General features: G+C 43.9%; 1 protein-coding gene across 1 annotated transcript in view; it reads left to right on the top strand.

Annotated features, from left to right (window-relative positions):
- Nucleotides 1-2,105: 2,105 nt before the first annotated feature.
- The window catches only part of SAMD12 (sterile alpha motif domain containing 12), a gene marked incomplete at its 5' end in the record, with an annotated part of 174,980 nt that continues 152,806 nt past the window's right edge, over nucleotides 2,106-24,279 (top strand). The window contains 3 exon segments of the mRNA XM_079533835.1: nucleotides 2,106-2,129; nucleotides 2,133-2,178; nucleotides 23,648-23,826. Coding sequence (XP_079389961.1) covers nucleotides 2,106-2,129; nucleotides 2,133-2,178; nucleotides 23,648-23,826 — 249 coding nt within the window.

The raw sequence follows: 24,279 nt of genomic DNA on the forward strand, positions 1-24,279 counted from the left end.
TCTTTGCTTCTCTGGGTAATAAAAGCATGCAAAGTACAAAGGGAAAAAAAGGTAACACTGCATGAATGATCTTAAAGTGTAATACTGATGAGTGAAAGTAACCTAAGAAATGGAATGGGGCTGTAAAGCTTTGCATTGCTGATAACAGTTGATATTTGCATAGTAACAGTGTTAAAATCCTTCTAAATTGGACCTTCGCCTCCTCTGCGCTGGGAATTTCACTCTGTGAGGTGTGAGGCAATACAACTCATGGCCCTAATATCCCACTGAGTTTCTGAGTCACCTTATTGCTCTGAAATAAAAGCACTTTGGAAAACACAAGCCATCTGTGATGTTAAACACAATTATCTGATTTGCTTTAATAAATGCTCACAAATCACCACCAACTACTTGATGTTTTTCAATGCTGTACTGAGCCATTCACGAGCAGGTAAAGGTCATCACACTAAGATGTTATCAGCTATCATCATTATCAAGTTAATATTATCTGCAGTAACACAACTGCTTCCATCTAAATCCTGGACATAGAAGAGTTTTAAAGAAAGAGGTCATTTTTTTTTTATCTCTCACCTTCAGAAGAATGCACAAATTATGTTATTGCACTGAAGTCTATGCAATATTGGTTATTACTTATAGCTTCATTCTGCTGGCACTGAGGTAGGTGACAAATGTTAATGTTTTTAAACATCAGCTCCAAACTCTGTGTTCCACATTCCCCATTGCAAGTCTTCAGTATATTGGGAATTTCCCATTTTTATCCTTTTTGGTTGTTGTCCAGTAATTTGGCCCAAGTGTGATTGGACCACAGTGACTGTTGCAATGAAATATTCTGAACACAAGTCTGGTTGCACCATGCTCAGTATACACCAATGTGCACGCACAGATTACACTCAAGATGGGCTCTGTACACTGGTACATGTCCCATATTGCACAGGTTCATGTATATTTCTCTGAGGAGATCCAGCAAAGCTATGATAATGCTGCCTAAAGTTTCCTCAGATATTATTTCCACCTGTGCCAAAAGCTACAATATGAATTCAAAATCTATTTTGCATAACTGCAAATGTCTCTAGCTGCCTATCAGGAAGAGTGTATGTGTGTGTTACTGATGCAGAGCTCATTGAGGCTCCACAACAGAAATTTCAATGCACACAAAATCAGTGTGTTGGAGAATGACAAACCAGACATTGTCACCTCAGTCCTTCTAAAGGAGCAACGAATAACAGAAAACATTTCCAACTGCAGATAGGATGGGAATGCCTTTGGGATGGAATCCATGGTCAAAACCGATTTACAGAGGGGAAATCGTGCCTGACTAACTTGATAGCCTACAATTAAAAAAGATAAATGTAATGGATAGGGGGACGGCAGTGGATATTATTTATCTTGAATTTGGCAAGGCTTTTAACACTGTGTCCCATAACAACTTCTCAGAAAAACTGGTGAAGTACAGACTAGATGAGAAGATGATAACCTACACTGAAAACTGGCTGATGTGATGGGCTTAAAGGGTTGTGATTGGTGACACAAAGTATATTTAAAAGCCAGCTTCAGTGGTAAACCCCAGCAGACAACAGTGAGTCATTACTGTTGAGTTGTCAATGGCCACAAATTGATATACCGGAAATTCCAAGTACACTTAAGAAACCCTGAAGAGTGACTGAATAGTAACATAAGTTGCCCAGAGAGGATGTAAAGTCTCCACCCATGGAGGTATTCAAACAGGATTGGACACAATCCTGAGCAGCCTGCTGTAGCTTCCCCTGCTCTGAGCAGGGACTTTTAGACTCAGAGACCTCCAGAGCTTCCTTCCAGCAGCACCACTTCCATGCTTCTGTGACTGTGGGTTACTGAGAGCACTGAGCTGGTTCTGCCCACATCAAGTTGCAGTTCTGCAAATAATAGCAGAAAGCATTGGTTGTTGTGTTTAAAAAAGATATCCAACTGTATTGACTCAGTCTGCTGACCAGTCACATGGCCCAGCTATAAGAGACTGTTTCACAGAAATGTCTACCTCTGCCTATATGCACAGTATCTATTAGATCTGGTTCTTTCATTTTCTTGAGAATTCTTAAGCATTATGTCTCAGTAACTTATACTTCCCAATGGAGAGTCATGAGAGCAGTTTGTAGCACTTTTCTATGAGGAAAAGGAACCCAGGCATTTTTTCAAGTAACTGTACGTCTCAATCACTGATCTCACATCTCCAGTACTGAAACTGCCAAGCTCTGCATTGGTCTGAGGAGCATTACTTTGCCTTTCCTCTGATGGGGAAAGCTAAGGATTCAATATAGTCTTCTAGTCCTTAAGCATCTAGTATAGGAACCTTCTCCCCGTCCTGACACATTCTGAACTTTCTTTGCAACAGCTGCTATTTATGCAGACCGAAGAAAAGGAATCATGGTCCATGTGTGATTTTCTCTGGAGCCCTGAAGTACAGCAAGTGATAGAGCTCAGAAGATAGAAGGAGATTTCAATATATGCATATAAATCCTCTTTGTACCTTGTCATTCTTACCCATAATGTTTGTTTTACCATCATTGCTTGTCTTAAGCCATTTTGTATCTTCTCTTGAAAGCACAGGCACAAGCGATTTATATAGATCTTTGTGGAGATCATACTCTCAGTCCAACGAGATCATTAGTAATAATGGGTGCCTCACTGAAAAGGAAGATAAGTTTATGAACATCCAGCTGTAGATCCCCCATATGAATACATTACTCTCCTCAACTCCTCCTCACTAGCACAACTGCTGACCCCCTGTACATGCAGTCAAACTCTCATCTGCTTCAGTCTTTTTTAAAAGCTGTAGATGTTGATGTAGCTCCTTTCAACCAAGAAGATTAGGAAGCTGTGAAGGCCAGAGAGGAAAAAGAGTCCTAAGAGAACATCAGTGAGAGGATGTTTACCTGACCCAGGTAAGATGAAATTGATTTATAATATGATACACCTCTAAAAGCCCCTGGGCTCTTCAAACCATCAGAAGAAACTACACTCCACTTGCTAGCACCCGGATTTGGGCAACCACATAGTGAATAACAAAAGGTAACTGATAGAGGTAACACTTACCAGTCTTTTTCCAGGTTAGTTTTCAAGCAGAAAGAAAGGCTGTTGCATCAAAAGTTAGCAACAGAGGGTGGGAAGGTAAATCACTGCTTTTCACAGCATTGCTAGATCAGGGTGGTCCCAGCACTGGTAAGAATACAGGATAACTCAGAGCGGATGCTGTGATGCTGCCCAAAGATGAAGGCACTTGGTGTCTGACTGGAGGTTCTTGATTTACAGATCTTTGTTGAATTGTTGCTATAAGACAGCTCTATGCATGTGTTCAGGCACCCAGAAGAGTTAATCACATTTGAGTCACACCTATATGGCAGAACTGCTTCACTACCAAGGTCATTAGATGAAGACAACTGAGAATTTGACTGTTTTGCATAAATTGCTTCACAGCACAAGGGGATGCTTAAGTCTTAAGGACTTGACTTTCTGTAAGATGAAGGGGGAAAATAAAGGAAAATTGATGATGGATGGCAGTGTACCGATGTACACAAGTTCAATGATTTCATTAGCTCTCTTCTTCAAGTAGAGCTGCACTGTTGATGAATGCACTTTCATTTAACATTAGCTGGTTTTAGTCCTACCTAGAAATAATATGAATGGCTATGGAGCTTTTGCTTATTTCATCTGGAGACCTAGAGAAAAATATACAGGAAATGGACTTTTGCTGTGCCTGTTTTAAGGAAGGTTATGTTTTTAAGAGAAAGTTTAGAAGAAATATGTCTGGAGAAGTCAAGGTAAAAAGGGAAGCAAGGAAGTGTGATTAGAAAGCTCTTTCTAAGCTGAGAAAGCTGGTCGTTTTCTACTCTATAATTTAGTAGGATGTTTTTAGAAAGTTATCTAGCTCTCACTGATGTTTTTGAAGGCTACGCTCAAAACAGATTGTACTTCACCATATATTAATTGAATCAATTTACAGCCTCTTTTCACTAATGAGTGACATACATTAAATTACAATTTGCCTAGTCTTGACCAGAATTGTAGATGTTTTTGATGCTTTTAAATATTGTTAAATACTAGGTTTCACTAGCTATCATGTAACATTAAGTTTCAAAAACTATACCTTTCAACATCTGTCATGCCCTATTTGCTGTCTAGTCATAGCCATAATTTTGCTGTTCTTCATCAGGCACAAAGCTGTAATTAAAAATTACAGGGCTTTTAAAGGGCTTAGTAAAGCTGTACTCACTGGGGATGTCCTCAGGGCCCATAGTTGAAATGCAGTCAGAAATTCAGCATACTAAAGGAAGCAGCTCTCCCCATCCACACCACCTGAACTCTGAGCCTTGATTTATTCATGGTATGGCTTCTAACTCATTCTAACCAAGAAAGCAACGCTTCCCATATATGTTAGAATCATAGAATCCTTAGAGTTGGAAGGGACCATTGAAGGCCAACTAGACTAACTGCCTGCAGTTAGGGAAATGCACAGCTAGATCAGGTTGCTAAAGGCTTGATCCAGCCTTGACTTGAAAGTCTCCAGGGACAGGGCATCCACCACATCACTAGGCAGCCTGTTCCAGTGCCTCACTGGAAAAAGACTTTTTCCACCTCATTGTAAAAGACCACTCTCACTGTAAAAGTCTTTTTCCTTCTATCCAACCTAAATCTATCCTCTTTGAGCTAGATGCCATTTCCCCTTCTTCTATAATCACAGATCCTGCTGAAGACTCATTCCCATTCTTTCCTGTAGCTCCCCCTTTGGATACTGAAAGGCCACTCTCAGGTCACCTCAGAACTTTCTCTTCTCCATGCTGAATAGCTGCAGCTTTCTCAGCCTGTCCTCATGGGAGAGGTATTCCGTCTCTTGGATCATTTTTGTGGCCTTCCTCTGAACATGCTCCAACAGGTCTGTATCTGTCCCGTACTGAGGACTCTGTATTTGGATGCAGTACTTCAGGTGAGGCCTCACCAGAGCAGAGCAGAGGGGCAGGATCACCTCCCTTGCCCTGCTGGCCATGCTTCTTTTGATGCAGCCCAGGATATGGTCGGCTTTCTGGACTGCCAGGGCACATTGCTGGCTCGTGTCCAGCTTCCTATTAACAGGTGCCCCAAGATCTTTTTCAACAAAGCTGTGTTCAATGCTTTCATCCCTCAGCTTGTATTGGTAATGGGGGTTGCCTTGACTTAGGTGAAAGACTTTGCACTTGGATTTGTTGAACTTTATGATGTGCACCTGGGGCCCTGGGGCCACTGTTCAAGCCTGGCTACTTCCTTCTGGATGGCATGCCATCCCTCAGGCATGTCAACCTCACCTCTCAGCTTGGTGTCATCAGCAAACTTGCTGAGGGTGAACTCAATTCCAAAGTCAATGTCATTGATGAAGACAGTAAAAAGTATTGGTCCCAGCACTGACCCTGGGGGACATCACCCGTGACTGATCTCCATCCAGACATGGAGCCACTGACCACCACTCTCTGGTCTCAATCTTGCAGCCAGTTCTTTGTTCACTGAACAATCCACCCATGAAATCCATATATTTCCAATTTGAAGAGAAGGATGTTGTGGGGTACTATGCCAAAGGCCTTTCTGAAGTTGAGATAGATAGATGATGTCAGTGACTCTTCCATTGCCTATTGATGCAGTGACACTATCATGAAAGATCACTGGGTTGGTCAAATATGATTTGTCCTCAGTGAAGCCACGCTGGTTAGCCAGAAAATTACACTAACTACCCTCAAATATTGTCATGATTAAATGAAAAAATAATTATTAATAGAATATATTAGCTTAACAAAAAATGTCACCAAAATCACAAAACATTGTACAGTGAATAAAAATTGCTGAAGGTCATGTGTAATATATCAAGAACAATCAAGAACAGCCTGTTGTCTGGCAGAAAGTAGAAAAGTAACAACCCATTTTGTGCATCAGCTGGAATTAGGTGCGTGATTGTGTTGCACTTGGGAATCTGCATATCCTTTTAATTATCACTGATAATGCATTGTGACTATGCCTACCACTTTGCAGATAGGTGAAAGACAAGGCTGCTGCTCCAGGAAGTGTGTATCTTGACTCATATACAACACAAAGGTTAATAGTTCAACTGCATATGAGAGCAAAGAACAAGCCAGTTCTTCAATGCAATGTCTTGGAAGTTTGTTTTGCAAAACTAACCTGCCTTGAATAATGCTCATTCGTTGCTAACAAATCAAAAGAACATGTGAAAATGTTGTCATAGCCTATCTGTATAACATATGCCCTTGTACACTCAGTTCCTTGGCTATTGTCCTCCTGGTTTTATTAATGACTTTTGTGGATGAAGGAGCTCACAAGCTCTTTCCATGTAGAAAGGGAAAGGAAGGGAAGGGAAGGGAAGGGAAGGGAAGGGAAGGGAAGGGAAGGGAAGGGAAGGGAAGGGAAGGGAAGGGAAGGGAAGGGAAGGGAAGGGAAGGGAAGGGAAGGGAAGGGAAGGGAAGGGAAGGGAAGGGAAGGGAAGGGAAGGGAAGGGAAGGGAAGGATTTTTGAGGGAGAAATATCTTCAAGATTTTTGATATCTCAAAACTAAAACAGGGTAGAAATGCAGCGCTGTTTTTCAGACAGCAAACATCACAAAGACGGTAGCAAGATCTTTGATTGGCGCAAGACTCAGTTACCGCGTTGCTATCCTCCCCCAGGATTTTGGGCAACCTGTCGGTGTGGGACAGGATAAAGGGGCGGCAGGGAGAGCAGCGTGATGCAGGGCAGCACCTCGCACCTTCAGGCTGGGTACCTGCCAGGCCAAACCAGCACCGCACTCCTGGTGCCTGGCCCTCGCTCGGGGCGCAGACACCCGACGCCCCTCAAAGGCCTCGGGCCGAGCGGCACCTGGGCCGCGCGCCGGCGGTGCCGTGTGTGCGGGCAGGCCCCGGACTACGTTTCCCGGCGTGCTGCGGGGCGGAGCGGCCCCGCCCGGCTGTCAGCGGGAGCCGCAGGTTGATCGCGGCGGCCGCAGATGAGCCGAGCCCGCGCGCGGGCGGGGGGGCGGCCGGGGCAGCGCCGTGTCGGCGGCCGGCACACTATGCGAGGCCGGGAGGATGGCGGTGGAAGGTAAGGGCTCCGCGTCCCCGGCTCGCCGTCCCCCCTCGGGGTCCCTCCCCCGTCTCCTCCCCCGGGCGCTCACCTGCGGCGGGGCCGGCGGGGCGAGGTGGCGGCCCTGGAGCTCCGGCCCCGCTCTGCCGCCCGCCTCGCCTCGCTTCGCCTCTCCGCCCGGCCCGGCGCTCGCAGCCCGGCAACTTCCCCTCCGGGCCCGCCGCTCCCGGCGGAGCTCCTCCGCCTCTCTCCGCGGCAGCTCCGGCCCTCGTCGCCTCCCGCCGTGCCCTGAGGCCGTGAGCCTGGAGCCCCGAGGCTGCGTGCCCCGCTTCCTTCACCCCCCGGTCCTCCCGAAGCCCGGTGCCGAGCCCGGCTCCTGGCGCGGTGCCCTGCCCGGGGTGCTGCCCGCCGGTGTCACCCCTTGGGTGCCGGCTCCTGCGGCATTAGGTGCATGGCCCTGCTCCTTTTGGGATGTTAAAGGAGGGATGTGGATGGAACATGGCAAATCCCCTCCTGCTGTCTGCTTCTGAACTTCCCACAGTTTTTCCCCAAGGCATTGAGAATTCTTGGCTTCGGGTCCCATCTTGCTTTCTTCTGTGACTGCAGGACAGTTCTAGAGGTTTAGAGTGTGAGAAGCGGCCACCTGTGCTCTTCCTGTGCATACTCTGGGGTCTGTCATTCTTTTGGGGGTGAGGTGTGCTCATTTCCGAGCAGCCTTCGTTCAGCTCCTTTCTCAGGTGGGCTGATTTCAGTGCTTCTATCTGAGGCTGCATACCACATTGTGACAGCGATGCTGAAGCTGTCTTTTAAGTACTGAAGTGAGCAGCACAAATGAGAGTCAAGCTGAAACTTGGGCCTGCTGAAGGCAGTAACATCCTTGTAAACCAAGTTCTAAGCAAGGTGAACAAAACCACTCAGTAGATGTCTGTGTACATCTGAAGTTGTCCATCGTAAGTTTTCAGCCTTTCTTTAAGACATGCAGGTTCTTTATGCTCAGCGTGCTTTATTGATTAGCGTATTTGGTTATAATGATCTGTAATGACGAAAAGAAGGTAATGATCTGGAGTAAAAGTGTTTCTCATCCTGTGGCAGAAACTTAACTATGTAACTGAGCATGCGTGCCTGATGGTGGGTAAGTAAATGAAATGGGCTGCCATGCACCAGATGGTTCACATGCCAGTAGCAACCCCTATTTCAGTGCACTCTCTAATGTCATCCTTCTTTATTCACTTGAACTCCTCATCAGTCTGTTTGCTAGATTTTTTCAGGTCTGAAATAATTCCTCTCGTATCTGCAGTGCCTTCCATCTCAGGCTCTAAAAGCTTTGTAAATATTAATGAAGAAAAGCTCTGCTAAACCTTTGGGAAGCTGTGCTTCTCCTTCCTCTTGAGATGATTTGGGATTTGTTTCCTCTTTAACCCTTTCTTCCCATTTCCTCTCTCTGAGATGCATCCCTGCTGTGAGCTCTCAGAATATGCCTTCTTGTCTGTACATGCTGCTTTTCCCTCGTTTTGATTTTCATCCCTCAGTTGTTTTGCCTTCGGACTGCTGTACAACTCTGTTCCCCTCACACTACTACAACAAGATGACCGCTTACTTCTGCAGCATAGGTAGCCACGTGGCTGTGACTACGTTCTGTGGATGTAGTTCATGCAAATTTCTTATCCCTAGGTTTCTATTGGGACCATGCTTCTTTGTTGAAGGTGCTTAAAAGCATGCTTTTATCTTAATGCGTGCTCCACAGTATCAATCAAGCTCATGGGTGTGGGCTGTGCTCTTTCCATGAACTGTGCCTCTTGGCAGGTAACATGTGGAACTTAGGGAAGCTGAGGTTACTTGTCTCTAATGGCTCCTGTCACTGCAGTGTGTGGATCGTGCTCTATCAAAAGTCAAGCTGCTGTAGAATTCTTTAAACTTGAAGAGTTTTGTAGAAAAATGCCAGTTTACTGAACTCAAAGTGTCTTAGAGTCAGGAAACACAAACTGTTTTGTTTCTTTTTCCAGTTGATTTGTTTGTTTTGGTTGGGGGGAAAATTGTTTTCCTGCTTTGCTGCTTAGGAACTTGAGGGCATAACCTTCTGTGCATCAGCTGTAGAAGCTTGGGAATTAGGAAAACCCTGAAAACCTGGCTTAAGTAAGGCTGTATAGCCTTCATGGTTGGGCTTCCTGGGTCTTTATTTTTAGTGCCACAAGGCTTCTGCACTCTTGGGCCAACCCACTTCTTGTATGGACTCATGTCTGGCACACAACTGGCAGAGAAGGTTAGGTCCCTGGGGCACAAGAGAACCTCAGGTCCTGGAGCATGGCAGTTCCTGCTGGAGCCAGCATCCGCTGTCTGGCCAGTTCTGCCCCTGCTATTGTTCTGGGAAAACGCCCATTCCTCAGCTGCAGCCACGAACCCAGGGATAGTTTTTTGTTTTTTTTTTTTTTTCCCCTTTCAATTCAGGAACGCTCTGCGTGGCTGAAATGAAAACGCTTTGGGATGTTTAGTTTGTGGAGAATCTTTGAAAGAATCTGATTTTGTGTAACAACCTGTTGAAGTTTTTCTCAAATTTGACTGTTTTCATTGCTGTCTTAGAATGAACTACTGGAGTTTGCTTATGGCAACAAATATCTAGCGGTTTACTTAAAGAAAACAAATCTCTTACCAGGATAGTCGACAGAGATAGATTTGCAAATATGAAATAGGAATCTGGAGGGTTCTGGAGTTCTTTGGCAGTTACATGATATACATACCTGAGCAGGGGTTGAAAGGGATTCAGCCAAAATGGAGTTTGAATGTGGGTCACTGTATTTGTCTCAGAAGAGAGTGTGTGGACTGGGTGGTCCTTCGGGCTGCAGTGTACCAGTGCTTTGGGTGGATGAATGTATCGGTGTCTGCATGGGGAGGGAGCCTGTGCTCCTTAGTATGAGCCCATCTAGATGGGAGCACTGCCAAGGTAAGCCTATTTTTAAACCGAACAGTTTTGACAATGTTCCTTTAAGTGTTTTCTTCCCTCTAGTAAGAATGAAAGAACTAGGTCAGAGCCTGTAGAAAAAGGCTTTTGATCCCTGCGACAGTGTTCTCAGAAATACTTTTTTTTTGCTCTTGTGCAGCAGAGGTAAAGGGGAAGAGACACGGTGATTTCCCCCACAATGCTTATTGCACAGGAAAGCAAGAGGCTGACAGCACCCACCCGATAATGTATGCCTGCAGGTAATCCCACACAGTTCTTTCCCATCTCCTGCAGCTCTGACCTGTGGTATCTTTAAGATTCCTTAGTAAAAGGAAAAAAAAAAAAAAAAAAAAAAAAAAAAGACAACACAAAACTTAATTATATTAGGGAATTGTTTCCTACTAAACATTTAATGAAGTTCAGTCTAATGTCTTCTGTGCATGGGATTTAGAAAGTATAGGTATTTGTTCACTGCTAGTCTCCTCCTGAAAGCTGATGAGAAAATAAATTCTCTACTGTACTGTGGTTTTTCTCATGCTATTGACACTTGGATATGCCTACCAAAGAACATTTTTCACTAAGAAGTGGTGTCTTGCTGACATAAAATGACAGACTCTGCCCTTGCTCCCATGTGATCCTGAAGGAGACTGGAGACTCACAGGATGTGGGACAGTTCTGGGGTATGGAGTTAAGGTTAACTGCTGCAGGACTGAAGTTATCTGCAGCCTGTGACCAACTTCTGTCCAACCAGTCCTGAATTTTAGCAGTTTGACGTACCTAGGTAGAAAGCCTTTGGGACTTAGTCAGCTCCAGCAGATAATCATAGAATGGCCTGGGTTGAAAAGGACCACAATGATCATCCAGTTTCAACCCCCCTGCTGTGTGCAGGGTCATCAACCAGCAGACCAGGCTGCCCAGAGCCACATCCAGCCTGGCCTTGAATGCCTCCAGGGATGGGGCATCCACAGCCTCCTTGGGCAACCTGTTCCAGTGCCTCACCACCCTCTGTGTGAAAAACTTCCTCCTAATATCTAACCTAAACCTCTCATCTCAGTTTAAAACCATTCTCCCTTGTCCTATCACTACCCACCCTTGTAAACAATTCCCCTTCCTGTTTATACGCTCCCTTCAAGTATTGGAAGGCCACAATGAGGTCTCCCTGGAGCCTTCTCTTCTCCAAGCTACACAAGCCCAGTTCCCTCAACCTTTCCTCATAGGAGAGGTACTCCTCAGATCATCTTAGTGGCCCTCCTCTGGACCCACTCCAAGAGCTCCACGTCCTTCGTGCACTGGATACCCCAGGCCTGGTCGCAGTACTGCAGATGGGGCCTCACAAGAGCCGAGTAGAGGGGGACGATCACCTCCCTCTCCCTGCTGGCCACCCCTTTTTTAGTGCAGCCCAGAACACAGTTGGCCTTCCAAGTGCTGCTGTGTGTTTCCTCACAGACTTGAGATATGGTGAGCTCATAACTTGCAAAACCAACTCTGCTGAGAATGTTAAAGTGAGTTCAGAACCATCAGAAAGACAGCTTTGAAGCAAATTTTAGTGTAGTGACCTGTGGTGCTGTTCTAGGGCGTGCTCCAAAGTTCAGCTGTCTCAACAAGTATTCAGTTATTCAACATTGCCTAATTCCTAGGCCCAATCTAGGCTCAGATTAGATGTGTGCACACCTAAGTTTCCACGGAATCTAATCTGACAGATGGGTTTTCAGCATACTTAATTGCCTGCTGAGCAAGTAAGTCACAGACCCTGTCACTCAAAAATAGTTTTCCTCCATTGCTCTTGTTTTCTGTAATAGTTTCTAACCCTTCCTTAGCTTGAGGGACTCAAATATGGCTTGGAAAGAGCTGCCAGTTGGAGGCAGAGCTGATATGTGTCTCTACCTCTCCATCTGGATTGCAGATTGCAACAGAGGAGATCAACAGGACCACAGGTGTAGCAGAGGAGATTGGTAGGACCGGGATGCGCAGGATGAGCGGGACACCTGAACTGCAGCCTTTCATCTTTGTGCTGTTTCTCTATGTAACTTAGTGACCATTTATTGTAGCAGTGCATCAGCAGTTATGAGTGCATGAGCAGTTATGAGACTGGAACACAGCAGTGCTCTCAGCCCTTTTCACCTGGCAGCCTTGCTGTTGGTTTGTAACATCCCTTCTATCTAACTCAGCAACAGCACAACTTCAGAAGACAGGGGTTCCTATGTGCTGTCACCCCAGTATGCATACAGCTTGGTGGCCAAGTGCTCCCCTGCACTGAACCACTGCTTAGGTCTTTCTTGTCTGAGTTGCTACCTTTGCAAAGTCAACTTCATCACAGTTCATTGCATCTGTCTTAAAAAAGACAGAGGGTTAACAATCCCTTTCCAGAGGTATACTGTAGCAATCTAAAGCCAGAAGTCTGTTTTGGACTGCAAGTTCTCATTTTGAGCAGGTACTCTACTTGGGCATCGTACAGGGAGAGACTACAAGTTCAGGAGGTGCATTTTGTGGCAATCGGGTACCCCCAAATTAAGTTGTGGTGACAGAAAATGGCTTTATGCTGAAGTCTCCTTGGGTGTATTTAGACTGAGTGGTAAGTGGATATGATTGCAGGTTTTGTAGTCATTTTCCTCTACCTGCTTTCAGAAGCGAACCTGTATTAGACAGGAATCAAGATAGTTTAGCCTTGGTACCTGGCTGTGTTTTCTTTGGATAAGATTTGATTGTAGTGTAAGAGTGTACCTGAGAACTCAGAAGTGCTTTCAGGTCAACTAATGTAGATACAATTCCATGAGTGTTAGTTCTTAGCCTTTAATATGTTTTGAAGACTCCATAGCTTCAGGAGAACACTACATTGAAACAGCCAATTTATATCAATGAATGGAATCCCAACACAAGGATAAAACTTATTTAGTGGTAGTGATGATGATGTATGAGTGAAGGAAAGGTGCTTTGAAAGCTCACTTTCTCCAGAATAGAAAGAAAGGCTAGTAACTGAAAACAGATACACATTACTTGAAAGCACTGACAAAGCCTGCACTGTAACAGCCCATGTTTATTGCTTAAATGGAACTTATCAAATGGAATTTTTCTTAAGTATTTTTTTTTCCCCTGAGATGTCCAAGTAAGGTAAGTAAATAAAAGAGGTTGTGTCATGTTGTTCCTCAGTTACCTCAGTATATGAGGCCAAGGCAAGCTGTATAGAGCCTCTGTCTTGGACTTTGCAGGACTGCTTGGTAACAAGGGTTATGGAAGGAGGGCAGCAGTGAAGAGCACTGTAGGTAAGGCACTGTAGCTGGGTGGTGTCAGAATTGCAGATTGGTGCAGGTTTTTCAGCTAATAACACCAGAGAGGATTATATCAAAAACATCTTCCAAGGCTTACCAGTGAGTGTGAATGTAACTGTCTGGAGATAACTTTGAGCTACTGTTTTGCCAATTGGACTTCTGAAGTGATGAAGCTAGCTTGCAGAGGTGTTAGAGGGCTGCTGCTCGGTGCACTGCATGTTGAGTTTCTAGGTCAGGGATGCCCTGTCCCACCTTTTTGTTCTCTCTTTTTGCTCAGAGGATATGGTCTTTGAGGCAAGAACTCCCTTTTCTGTGAAAAAGAGATCCTGAGGTGGTTAGTCTGAACAATCCTATTGTGAGTTATTTCTCATGAAAGCTGTTGCCTTTCACTGGATACAGGTATTTATCTTGAAGATAAACAGTTGAACAACTCATCATTCAGTTATTTGCTCAAAGCACGCAGAGAATGTAATTCTGAAAGGTGCCAAAGGCAAAGATGGAGAGAAGGGCCAGAAAATTGAGTAATCTTGAAGTCTTCTGTAACCATGTTGTTCATCAAAATAGCAAATAGAAATATGAGGAAGAGCTCAAAACAAAGCAAGAAACGTGTCTTTTTTTTTTTTTTTTTTTTTTTTTAAATCATTGCATATTGTTCTTCTATTCTGAATACTCTGTGCAGCACTGATTGCTGCACCCCAACAAAGACTGGAAATAGTACATAAAAGAGCGTTCAGCTGGTGAGAGATCTGGTATGTGCTTTGAGGGAAGAGTCTGATTCCTTAGCCTGAAAACGAGATGGCCATGAAGAGAACCCTTAGACATTGACGAATGGTTTGGAGAAGGTGAAAAAGGAACTAATTTACAAGGCAGAACAATGAAGGCATTGCATTTTTAAGAATAAAAGTAATTAAAAAAAAACCAAAAACAAAAACAAAAACAACTTTTCTAACACAGTGCCTTGGGTGCAGCCTTCAACCTTAGGCCGCTCTTAACCTGCCACAGAAAAGAAAAGTCATATGCACTGCTCTTGCATCATTCCCTTAAGCATACAGAGCTAGACTTTGTCTGATCCTTCCTGAACACTTCTGTGAGAAAGTCTAGCTCATCTTGTGTGCGTTCAGAATAACTCACTACAGGAACAGTAACCAAGAGGAGGATTGGTTCAGGGCAGCCCAGAAGGACAGGAGGAGGTGGGGAGTTGGACACTGTGTTGCAAGAATCTGAACAGATGGCAGTGTGTAAGATGTATATTGGGAAAAGGAAGCTACATAAAAATTGATACTGCACCATAAGAACTGTCTGCTATATCAGGCCATGGGACTGGGGTACAAATAGAAGTGGGGCCTAGATTTAAGCTGCAGCTGTAGAAATGGCATCCTGGAAGATGCTGCTTCCTCATAGCAGGTAGAGATGGAAGCTGCTGTACTGCAGTGCTGAAGTGAGCTGAAGATGGTCCAGTCCAACAAACCTTTGGGGACCCTGAAGCAGATCTGCTCTATACGTCTTACCCTTACCTGCCCATGGCATGAGCCACTAATATTGTTCCCTTGTCTCTGCACAGTGGCCTCGTTCTCTCTCCAGAGGCATTCTGTGGCAGCAGGGCTACGAAGCGGATGGTAAGGGAGCTGCTGTCACTGACATCATCCATCCGTCAACTAAACTTGGCTTTGAAGAGCAGATTCGTGACTCTGGACAGCAAGAGTTCCCTCACATATGTGCTGCTCCTGGAAGCAAGCAGATGCGCAGCAGGCCTGAGTGTGTGCTGAAGTCACCTCTGCATTCAGTTACACAATTGAGAATGCTTACGGGGAATATGTGGCTGAACAGGAATAGGGCTTGAGGAAGATATTCAGCGTGGACTGTAGCCTTTCTTTAATGCAGTCCTGTCCATCTCCATCTAACATGGAACCTTGACAGCTTAATACTCTTGAAGCAAACACTAATATCACTACTTATCTCCATTCCCCTGTGCGTTTGCTTTCCTCTGCCCTGTTTCTGTGGGTTTGCTGTGGTTTTGGTGCGTTTTTCTTTTGGGGGAGGGGATTTTAGTTGAGTTGATTTGCTTCTCTGCAAATAATCTAGTAAAAGGAAGAAACAGACTTTTCATAATGCAGTTTCAGAAAAGAAAAGAAAGAAGAATTTTAACGCGTGTAAATAGAAGCTTTCTCCTGGATCACCCTCTGGCAAAATAATTTCCTGCTTTCATCTAATGTTTTGTTGCTATGTGGACCAGCTGTGGTACTGGAGGGAGTAGGCTGCAGTGGTACAGTAAGCAGTAGGAGGTGAAGGATTTTACTGGGGGAAGGAAAGAAGATGTTTCTAGGCTGTTTCGCTAAATGTACAGAGGGTGGGATGACCTTGAAGAACTTAGCGGCGGTTGAGAGCAACCTCTGAATTTCCATGTGTTCAGCAAATACCAGCTTTCCTTAGATGCAGCAGGGCAATGGCAGAGATCCGAGATGTGTGACTGGGATGGGGCACCTCTGATGCAGTAGTACTGACTTATGTGCATCTGAGCTGGGCTTAGTAGGCTGCAAGGGCCTGGTTTGTGGTAGACTGTGAGGAGCTAATCTGTGAAGCAGAAATATTTAGAAGGTACTCATCTGGTGGCTACGAGAGAAATTCTTGCCAGGAATACTGGAACTACTGAAGACTACTTTCTCACCCAACTACGGCATTTGTTTTCAATCCAATTCCTCTCCAAGTTCACTGTCAAGACATCAGCAGGCAGCAAACAGTGGTATTGCCTCTGGAGTTGTCACCAGTCAACTGATGACAGACAGTTGATGTCTGGTGGATGCTTTTTCTCCATTGGGGGCATTCGTGTAGCTCTTCCTCTCTACCTACCTATTGATTTGTGTTCAATGTACGTAGGCCTCTCACTCCTGTAACACTGCCCTTGACTGGAACTCTGTGCATCCTGCAGACCTACTAGATGTCCAGAGGAGTTGTTTCACTTTTCAGGATAAACTTTATAACTGCTGACATAAGTTTTCTTATTAATAAGGAATGAAAGTAATTGTTAATTTGTTTTGCAGTCAGTTGTTCCAAATATGTTTTTGTAAACATGCAGTATGTGTTACTTGCTTTCTTTTTTAATTTTTACTCTAAGATCCATTTTGCTTTGGGGTAATTCATTCTCAACAGTCCCCTTCTTTGCCAGTGTTATCCTCTTTGTAACCTCACTGGGTCTGGGATAGACCTGTCTTATTCAGTGAACTGGGCTGGTTTTCAATGAGCCTCTGTTGCTAGTGTGAATTCAAGAGCAGCTTGCACCAATTGTATGCTTATTAAAATAGAATGAGAAAATGCTTCAGAAATAATTTGGCTGCTCAGTCGTTGTCTCTGCTTTTCATCACACAATCCTGTTGCTGTTACAAAAGGCAGAACTTGCATTGCTGAGGCTCCAAGGCCTGTCTGGTGTACTGACAGTATGCAGGCTGTCTCCTGAAGAGCAGGTGGAACAGAAACATCTTTGTTTAGTACCACTGCTAAAACCTATGGAATAAGAAATGGAAAGTGGATGCTGCCATATAAAAGATGAACAGGTAGTTTCCAGTAGGAAAGTTGTCAAAAATGCAGGAGCATGTGGAGTGTGGTTTGGGAAGGAATGGTGTGTAGTGGTGCTTGGCTTAATACCATGGAGTAAATCCACAGTTGCAGTTGCTTTCCACTTTGTCTAGCTGTCCATGTCTGAGCTTTGAACCCAAACCTCCTGGTGCAAAACTCCCCACAGCTCAGCCCTGGCACAGCCTATTTGTAGCTGCTTAATGCTGATTTTTGCTGCTGACCAACAGATGCAGATGGCTACGCGCCCGTGGTACTTTAACAAAATCCTTTGGGACTTCAGCCTTCAAGAGTTTTCTGGTGAACCCACATTACCTGTATTGAAGTTGAAAAAAAGATCCTGAATGACTTGGGCTTCTTGATTCTGTGTGGCTACTACTGATGTGCTGGCTACTAGCTAGGCAGATCAGAGCAACTGAGATCTTGAAGGCAGTTTGTCAGTGGGTTGCCTACACTGTTTACTAGGTACCAACATAAGTAGCAGGTTGCATTTATATGAGACTTAGGTTACAGCTTCAGCTGGTCCAAACTAATGGGTTGATGGAACTGTGCTAGTTTACATTAGCTGGATGTATGGATAAATAATTCCTATGGGTGAAAATTAGACAGTTTCTCAAAACTAGAAGCGGATTCAGAAGGCGGATGATCCTGGCTTCCAGAAATTTGGGAGGAGATGCAGATCCTTCTGGCTTGTTTGGGCAATTTGAGCATCAGTCCCCATCTGGAAATCTGTTTTCTATGTGAATGTCTCTCTGCAGCTGACCGACCCAGTTAGAGTAGTTTGTGACTGATACCAAGCAAGAACTCTGGGGAAATGCAACGCTCAGAAGTATACAGCTGCCTAACTGAAGAGCTGACTGCAGAATGTTGCATGGTTGGAGCTCTTGCTTTTGGTGAAGGACCAAGCAAAAATGGAAAGGTTGAGTAGAGTGAGAGCTGCTGTCCTCAGGGTCTTGCTGGATGCTCTCTTCTGGAAAGAGCTGTTCAATCTTTGTGACTCTGATGCTGGGGTATAGAGTCCTCGCTGCGTCTGACCTGAGTTTGTTCACGTTCCATCTGTATGGACTAACTTCTGCCCTTTCCTAAGGTAATGGCATTTTATGATGGGAATGGTAGGTGGCTTGTATGGACTTACCTCCTAGCATTGTGCAGCCAAGCTGTGGCATGAGTACATAAAAGAAAGCTTGCATATTTGTAAGTATTTGATGTTTGAAAGTTTTCTAAGAATTTAGAGGTTGGATGGGTCTCTCCTGTGCCTGCTTTTTGCCTCAAAAGAGAAAAAGCTAGCACATGACTGTGATGCATGCAGAACACGGCAGATGAGTAAGAAGATGCTATTTTTACTCAATCACTTTTCAGAATAGAGCAATTGTTATTGCATGTAACTCGAGCTCTTGCCAAATCTACTTTAATGTAGTCTTAATTGATCTGCTTAAAATTTTAAGCAACCAGCAGTATTCCCACTGAAACAGGTAGTTCAGACCCGTTTGACACAGGAGGCAGTGGAGCACGCAGAGGTAGCGGCTGATGGTAGATTTGATCATATAAGCCTGGAGCTCACAGATGGAGAGATTGAGACTTCCCATCTGGCCCTGCACAAAGCTGGGTGTATCAAGGCTGTCTTTTGAAGAGAGCCTTCAGGCTTTCGCAAGACAAGGTTTACAGAGTATCCTCAAGTGAAAGGGAGGGCCTCCTCCAAATGCCAGTAGCTTGCTGTGGCTCTTGGTGACTTTCGTGTACCATCAGGCGCGCTCAGACAAGCTGTTTCTTGGCTGCTTGCCATCTGTGAGGCAAACATGTATGGGAGGAAGGCAGCTAGGGAAGCAGAGCATTCGCAGTGCCCTGCAAGCTCTTTAGAGCTGCGTATGCATGCACAGAGGGCTGTGTGGGTGCAGAGCTCTGCTCATGTAGCAGCTTCTTTAGGGCAATGAATTTGCCTGCTCTGTCTGCACAGAAAGGACTTGGGTTTGTGTTCTAGTGTGTGAGAAAACAGTGTTGGATTTATTCATTTCCTTTCGTAGTTTTTTTGGGGGGGCAGATGTGGTCATTTCCTCATTTTTGGGTGCCCAATCTGCCGTTATCTCACAATTTCTGCTTCTCATAACTTGGCAGATCTAAGCAGTCTTTCCTTCAAAGTTAGTGGAAAAAAGGCTATTTTCCTGTAGATTCAGCTCTACTATTGAGCTAGGCTTACAAGACCACTTAAGTACCTTTGTTTTAAATAATAGGCAGTGTTTTTCTAACTGTTATCTGTAGATCTGTGTCATTGTATGCCAACACCATTCATCATGTGCCTGTTGCTGGGCTGCACAGAACACCCAGCCTTCCTCCTCAATAGTAATAAGTTCCCACCACAGAAAGCTTTCAATCCACGTGAAATAATAATTGTTGGGAAACCTGATTAGCTGTTAGATGGGGTTTTCAGAACAGGGCTAACTGGTGGGCATAAGGGGAAAGGAGAGCTTCAGTGACTTGAAACTGGATGATGAATTGTATTTCTGAAACATATGGATGATGTATGGAAGAATACTGGAAGATGTTCTACTTCAAAACATGATGATACTGCTGATGCAGTGTTAGGCTCATAGTGATGTGGAAGTAGAAGTCTCTGTAGACTTTTGTTATCTGGGAGTGCTGAAGTGGGTTCGATCCATCAGAGGGAAGTTCTGAGACTGTAAGGTTATTGTCAAGGCAGTGGCATGGGGAAGTGACCTGAATGCGGTAGGTGGGATGATCTAACATTAGCCAAGACCAGGAGGAGGACAGGTAAGAGTCTGGAGAAGCGTTTTAGCAAGAAATTCCTTTGTCTTTATTTAAAGAGAATCTTTTTTTTTTTTCAGACGAATGTTAATTCCCAGAAGAGATGAGCTTTACAATTAACAAGAGTCAGCTGAGATGAGAGAAGTTCAGTTCTGATAAAGTTAATGAATTGAGATCTCTGTAAGAGCTGCTCAGTTCAGTCCTACAAGTCAAGCCTCATAGCTGTCAGCCCTCCTGTACCTCTGTATAGCCAATCTTGATGTTTAGAGCTGGCCTTATCTAGCTGAAATTATATCAGATGCTAGTTTAAGTAGAGGGCATGTTTTTACTGACCAAGCCTTGACCTTTTTCCCTGCTTTTAACAAGTCTTAAAAGAGCAATTATGATTTGTACTGCACATTTAAAGAGAGAAAAGTTCCACCTCTGCTTGCTGTAGAGCTGGATATATGGAATTTCTATGCAGTAACAGGAATAAGACCATGCAAGCAACTTCCCTTCTTTACTTCTGCGTAGCTGAGAGTTGGAGTTTATGCTGGAAAAGGCTCAATTGAGCTGACTACCTGTCAGTGGCTCATGACAAAGAGATACTAGCTTTGCCAACTGACTGGAATGATGCTTGTTCTCACTTACACAGTTGTTCCTTTTGTGTTGGCCTTCTCCCTGTGCTGAGGCTCTGCTGTGCCCTCCTGAAGGAATGCAGCCAGCCTAGGCTTAGAGGTAAGCCAAGGCTGCTATGAGGGGAAAGAAAGGAAGAAAGAGATGAGCTCTTTCCTTCTCCCCCTGCAAAAGAAAAGAAAAGAAAAGAGTTATCGTTTTCTCCCAACCTGATATCAGTAGCTAGGAAACAAATCTTTTCTGAGGCAGCCCATGCTGCTTTTAAACAATCAACTCTTTTCAGTAAAAAGATAATGGGGGTGTATGTATTTACCAGCAGCCTCTCCGATTTATTTTTTCCTCCTGTATCCTGAAGGAGCACAGTATAAAGCATTGCTGTAACAGCACAAACATTTGTTACTCCTGAAAGAATAACAAGCTAAGAGTCAAGCAGCACCTTGCCGCCTGATTCATGTATTTCTTAAGCCATCCAGGTGATGATACCATGTCATCAAAAATCTGGATCATTTGTTCCCTGTAATCACAGTGAATCGGTGCTGTAACCTAGAAGGCTTTCTAGTTCATCCCACCTTCCTCTCCAGTGTGTATTGTCCAGAGCCCACCGGGAAGGGATGAGCAGTTCACAGAAAGCTTGCTGCTGGAGTGATCTTCCAGCTGGAGTGAAAGCCTGCTGTGCTTTGTGATTTCTCAGTGGTGAGAAAGGGGGCTGACAGATGGATGCTGTGTGTTTGTGAGTGCTGTTGAGGTGTTCCAAAGATATAGAAGTCCTTGTATTCAGCTGGGCAAGATTCTTGCAGAAGACAGTTTGGTTATTTTATGGATGCAATTCCTTACCGAGTGTCTTCCATATCTAGCTTCTAGCCCCTGCTCTTCTACAGGGTGGTTAGAATACCTCTTAGTTTTGGTGAAGGTTGGGAACTGTGGTCTGAGATCTGACTGCTAACAGAACTGCTTCCATATACGTTGGGCTGTGGAAAATCCTGTCTTGATGGCTCATGTCTATCTTTTCTGTGGTAGTTACTTTTTTCTTTCAGGTAAGCAAATATGCTCTAGAAAAAAATAATTGCAGGTGAGTGTGGTCTAGGAGAGAGGGAATTTTTTGGTATCTGTAGACACACAGTAATATAATTGTAAGCCACAAGGAATCTTCTTGAAACCTCCCTTGGGAACTTAAAATTGCTGAAGAGCAGCTGGGCAGGTTCATGATACCTCCCCACAAGGGCTGTGCAGCCAAAGCAAGTGAAGCCTGTCAGCTTCACTGCAGAATATAAAAGGAATTTGTTTTTTTTTTTTCCTGACGCAGAAAGAGGTTCTGCAAGGGAAAAATCAAGCAGCTGTTATCAAGTTTAGCTCCATTGTAGTCCTGTAACCAACGATAAAAGCAAAATCTGGGAAAGGCATGTGTCCAGAAATACAAGACTCAAAAGTTAGGAAATGCTTCTACTAAGGTTGTTGAGTTTTGAGTGTTGATATTTTGGTGTGGTGTGGCTGAGAAAAGCTGTGGGAAGAAAGGAGTGACTTGAGGGCAGTCATCTGTTCTCCTTCCTCACTGATGAGAGGCAAGGCCAGAATGAGGAGACTTGCTTTGGCTTTGCCTTCAGCACTGGACTGAATAAGAGAGACTTTCAAATGAAAGAGCTCTAGCTAGAATTAGGGAAGAGCCAACTTAGAGTTGGCTTGGGAAGCTTGGGTGTTGTAACAGCTCTATGAAGAAACTGCAAATGCTTGGCCTGCTGGAATGATAGGGAATGATGGCAGGTATGAACAAATGACAGCTGCACATCCTTCTTCCTTTCCATGCTTTTAGGTTCCCTTACAGTCACTCACAGTAAGAGTGGAATTTAGTTCCACTGTAATTTACTGGTTTTCTATTGGCCAGTGACAGATTTCTTTTTTTTCTCTTTTAGAAATAATGACTGCAATTTGTAATAAAACATTACAGTTCTTTACTGCTTTCTACCACTCACTGTCATTAATGAATTACCCTTCATAGAATTATAGAATCATAGACTTGTTCAGGTTGGAAAAGATGTTAAAGATTATCAAGTCCAACCACAATCTAACCTTGAGCTAATTAATCTAACCCTGAGCTGTTTCCTTGACTTGAAGGTAGGAGATATTTTGATCCTTAACTTACAGATGTACTTATTGTGGTCCCTGTACAAATCTTTCACTGTTTCTGAAAAGCCCAAAGAAAAAAGGCAAATTTTTGACCCTTTGGGTTTCCTTTAATTCTACACCAAGGAATTTCTATTATTTAGTGCTTTCAATTAAGACTCTGGAATTTGAGTAATGGATATTCACAAGGCGCTGTAGCTGAAGGGCCCTTTACCCATTCTGAGGCTGCTGGAGCCTGTTTTCTGCAGGAGGCTTTTGGGGCTGATCACATGCATAGCTGCCAGAGCTGGCAGCTCTCATTCCTTCCCCTGCTCTCCACCCTTTACACCTAAGCCAAGCAAGAGTGAAAGGGCAGCTTTTATTTTGGCTTTACATTGTTTTTTTGGGTTTCTATTTGATCTATGTGAGCAAAGCTCTTCTATTGCAGGGGAAGTTTGGGCTATTAATTACCAGCTGTGCTAGGAGCAGTGCACAGAAATACAGAATAGAAATACAGCAATCTGATAAAGGAGAAGTTGCCCTAGGATCTATACATCTTAAAATCTCTGCATGTGCCAAGCAAGTTGTTAAGGCTGCTCTCTATGTGAGTGCTGGAACTGCGAAATTTTAGGCAGAAAACAATTAAGCTACTGTGGTAGTTCTAAAAGTGCATTTTTATGGTATGGTTTGTGCTCATTTGTTGTTTTTTTTATTTTTTTCATTTCCTCTGGCTGCTTTCCTTATCCTGATGTCGTTAGTCCACACCTCATTATATGCTCCTAGAAAGTGCATCCCTTGTGCTTGTTAGGATGGTGTAGGTGGTGATTTGCAGCAGTACAAAGTGCTGAAGGGGAGATAATCAGCTGGCTAAGTCATTACTCTATGCAGAGACCGACTTTCTGACTTGCTGTGCACTGCTTACTTGACCCTCATTGTTTGGAACCATGAATGTTGCAGTTAACAGAAAATGTAATAGAGAAACTTTAACTTACTTGCCTAGAAAAGAGGAAAAAGGTATGGCTGAAAGCTAAATACAGGCAATATATTGTCCTACACTAGTAAAAGCTGTAAGTTGAGAGTCTCAGACCCTGTAGCAGCGCCAGTAGGGTACAGTGTGACACAGAGGCCTGCATAAAATAGGCTTGTATAGTGCTACATTCCCTCTCATTTTCTTCCTCAAATATCTCACCCTGGATCTGTGTCAAGCTACAGACAGATCTTTTGCTGTTGTTTGACATAACTCTGTTCCCATATGGCATTTCCCAGTACTTAGTGGTAACTGTTTGCAACGTTTGGATTCTTCTTTCCTAAGCAGTGTTTTCCTTGTATTTTTTCCCAGCTATCCATTGCAATCTGAATCCAAATGGTATTGATCATCCTGTCCCCACTGAAGGTATTAATCTGCAACTTGAAGGTGAGGGAGCTGAATCCCCCGCTGCCAAGAACAGCAGTGCTCCAAGAGGACCTGAATCAAAAGAGACACCCAAGAGGCAACAAGTGGAGCCAGAAATATCTAAGGTAGGTAGGACTGGATCCTTATGTATTTTAATTAGTCTTTAATAATCCATGCATTTTGAAGTCCTAACTGCTTAAAAAGCATTTATCATTTTATTGAAGGTGTACAAAAATAAGTATAAGGAAGTATGTGCTTCCAATTCTGCTGTTTCTTGTTTGAAGTGCAGGTGAATGTGTGCACTCTGACACTTTGGGTATAGGACAACAATCTGTCACCTTAGATATATTGTACTAATTTAAAATATATAAAGGAATATTTGAAGAAAAAAAGAAAAGGGGAGAGATCCTTTAAAAGCCCTGTTGTTTTCTTTGACCTTGCAGGGCCTGAAACCAGGTTTTGTGAGGAGGGAGAAAGGTTTCTGCAGAATGGAAAATCTTTTTTTTTTCTTTTTTTCTTTTTTTTAACTGTATCTTTGAAAGTTAGTAGAGTGAATAAAATATTCAGGTTTTTTTTTT

This window comes from Tetrao urogallus (genome assembly GCF_951394365.1).
Source record: "Tetrao urogallus genome assembly, chromosome: 3".
Taxonomy (NCBI): domain Eukaryota; kingdom Metazoa; phylum Chordata; class Aves; order Galliformes; family Phasianidae; genus Tetrao; species Tetrao urogallus.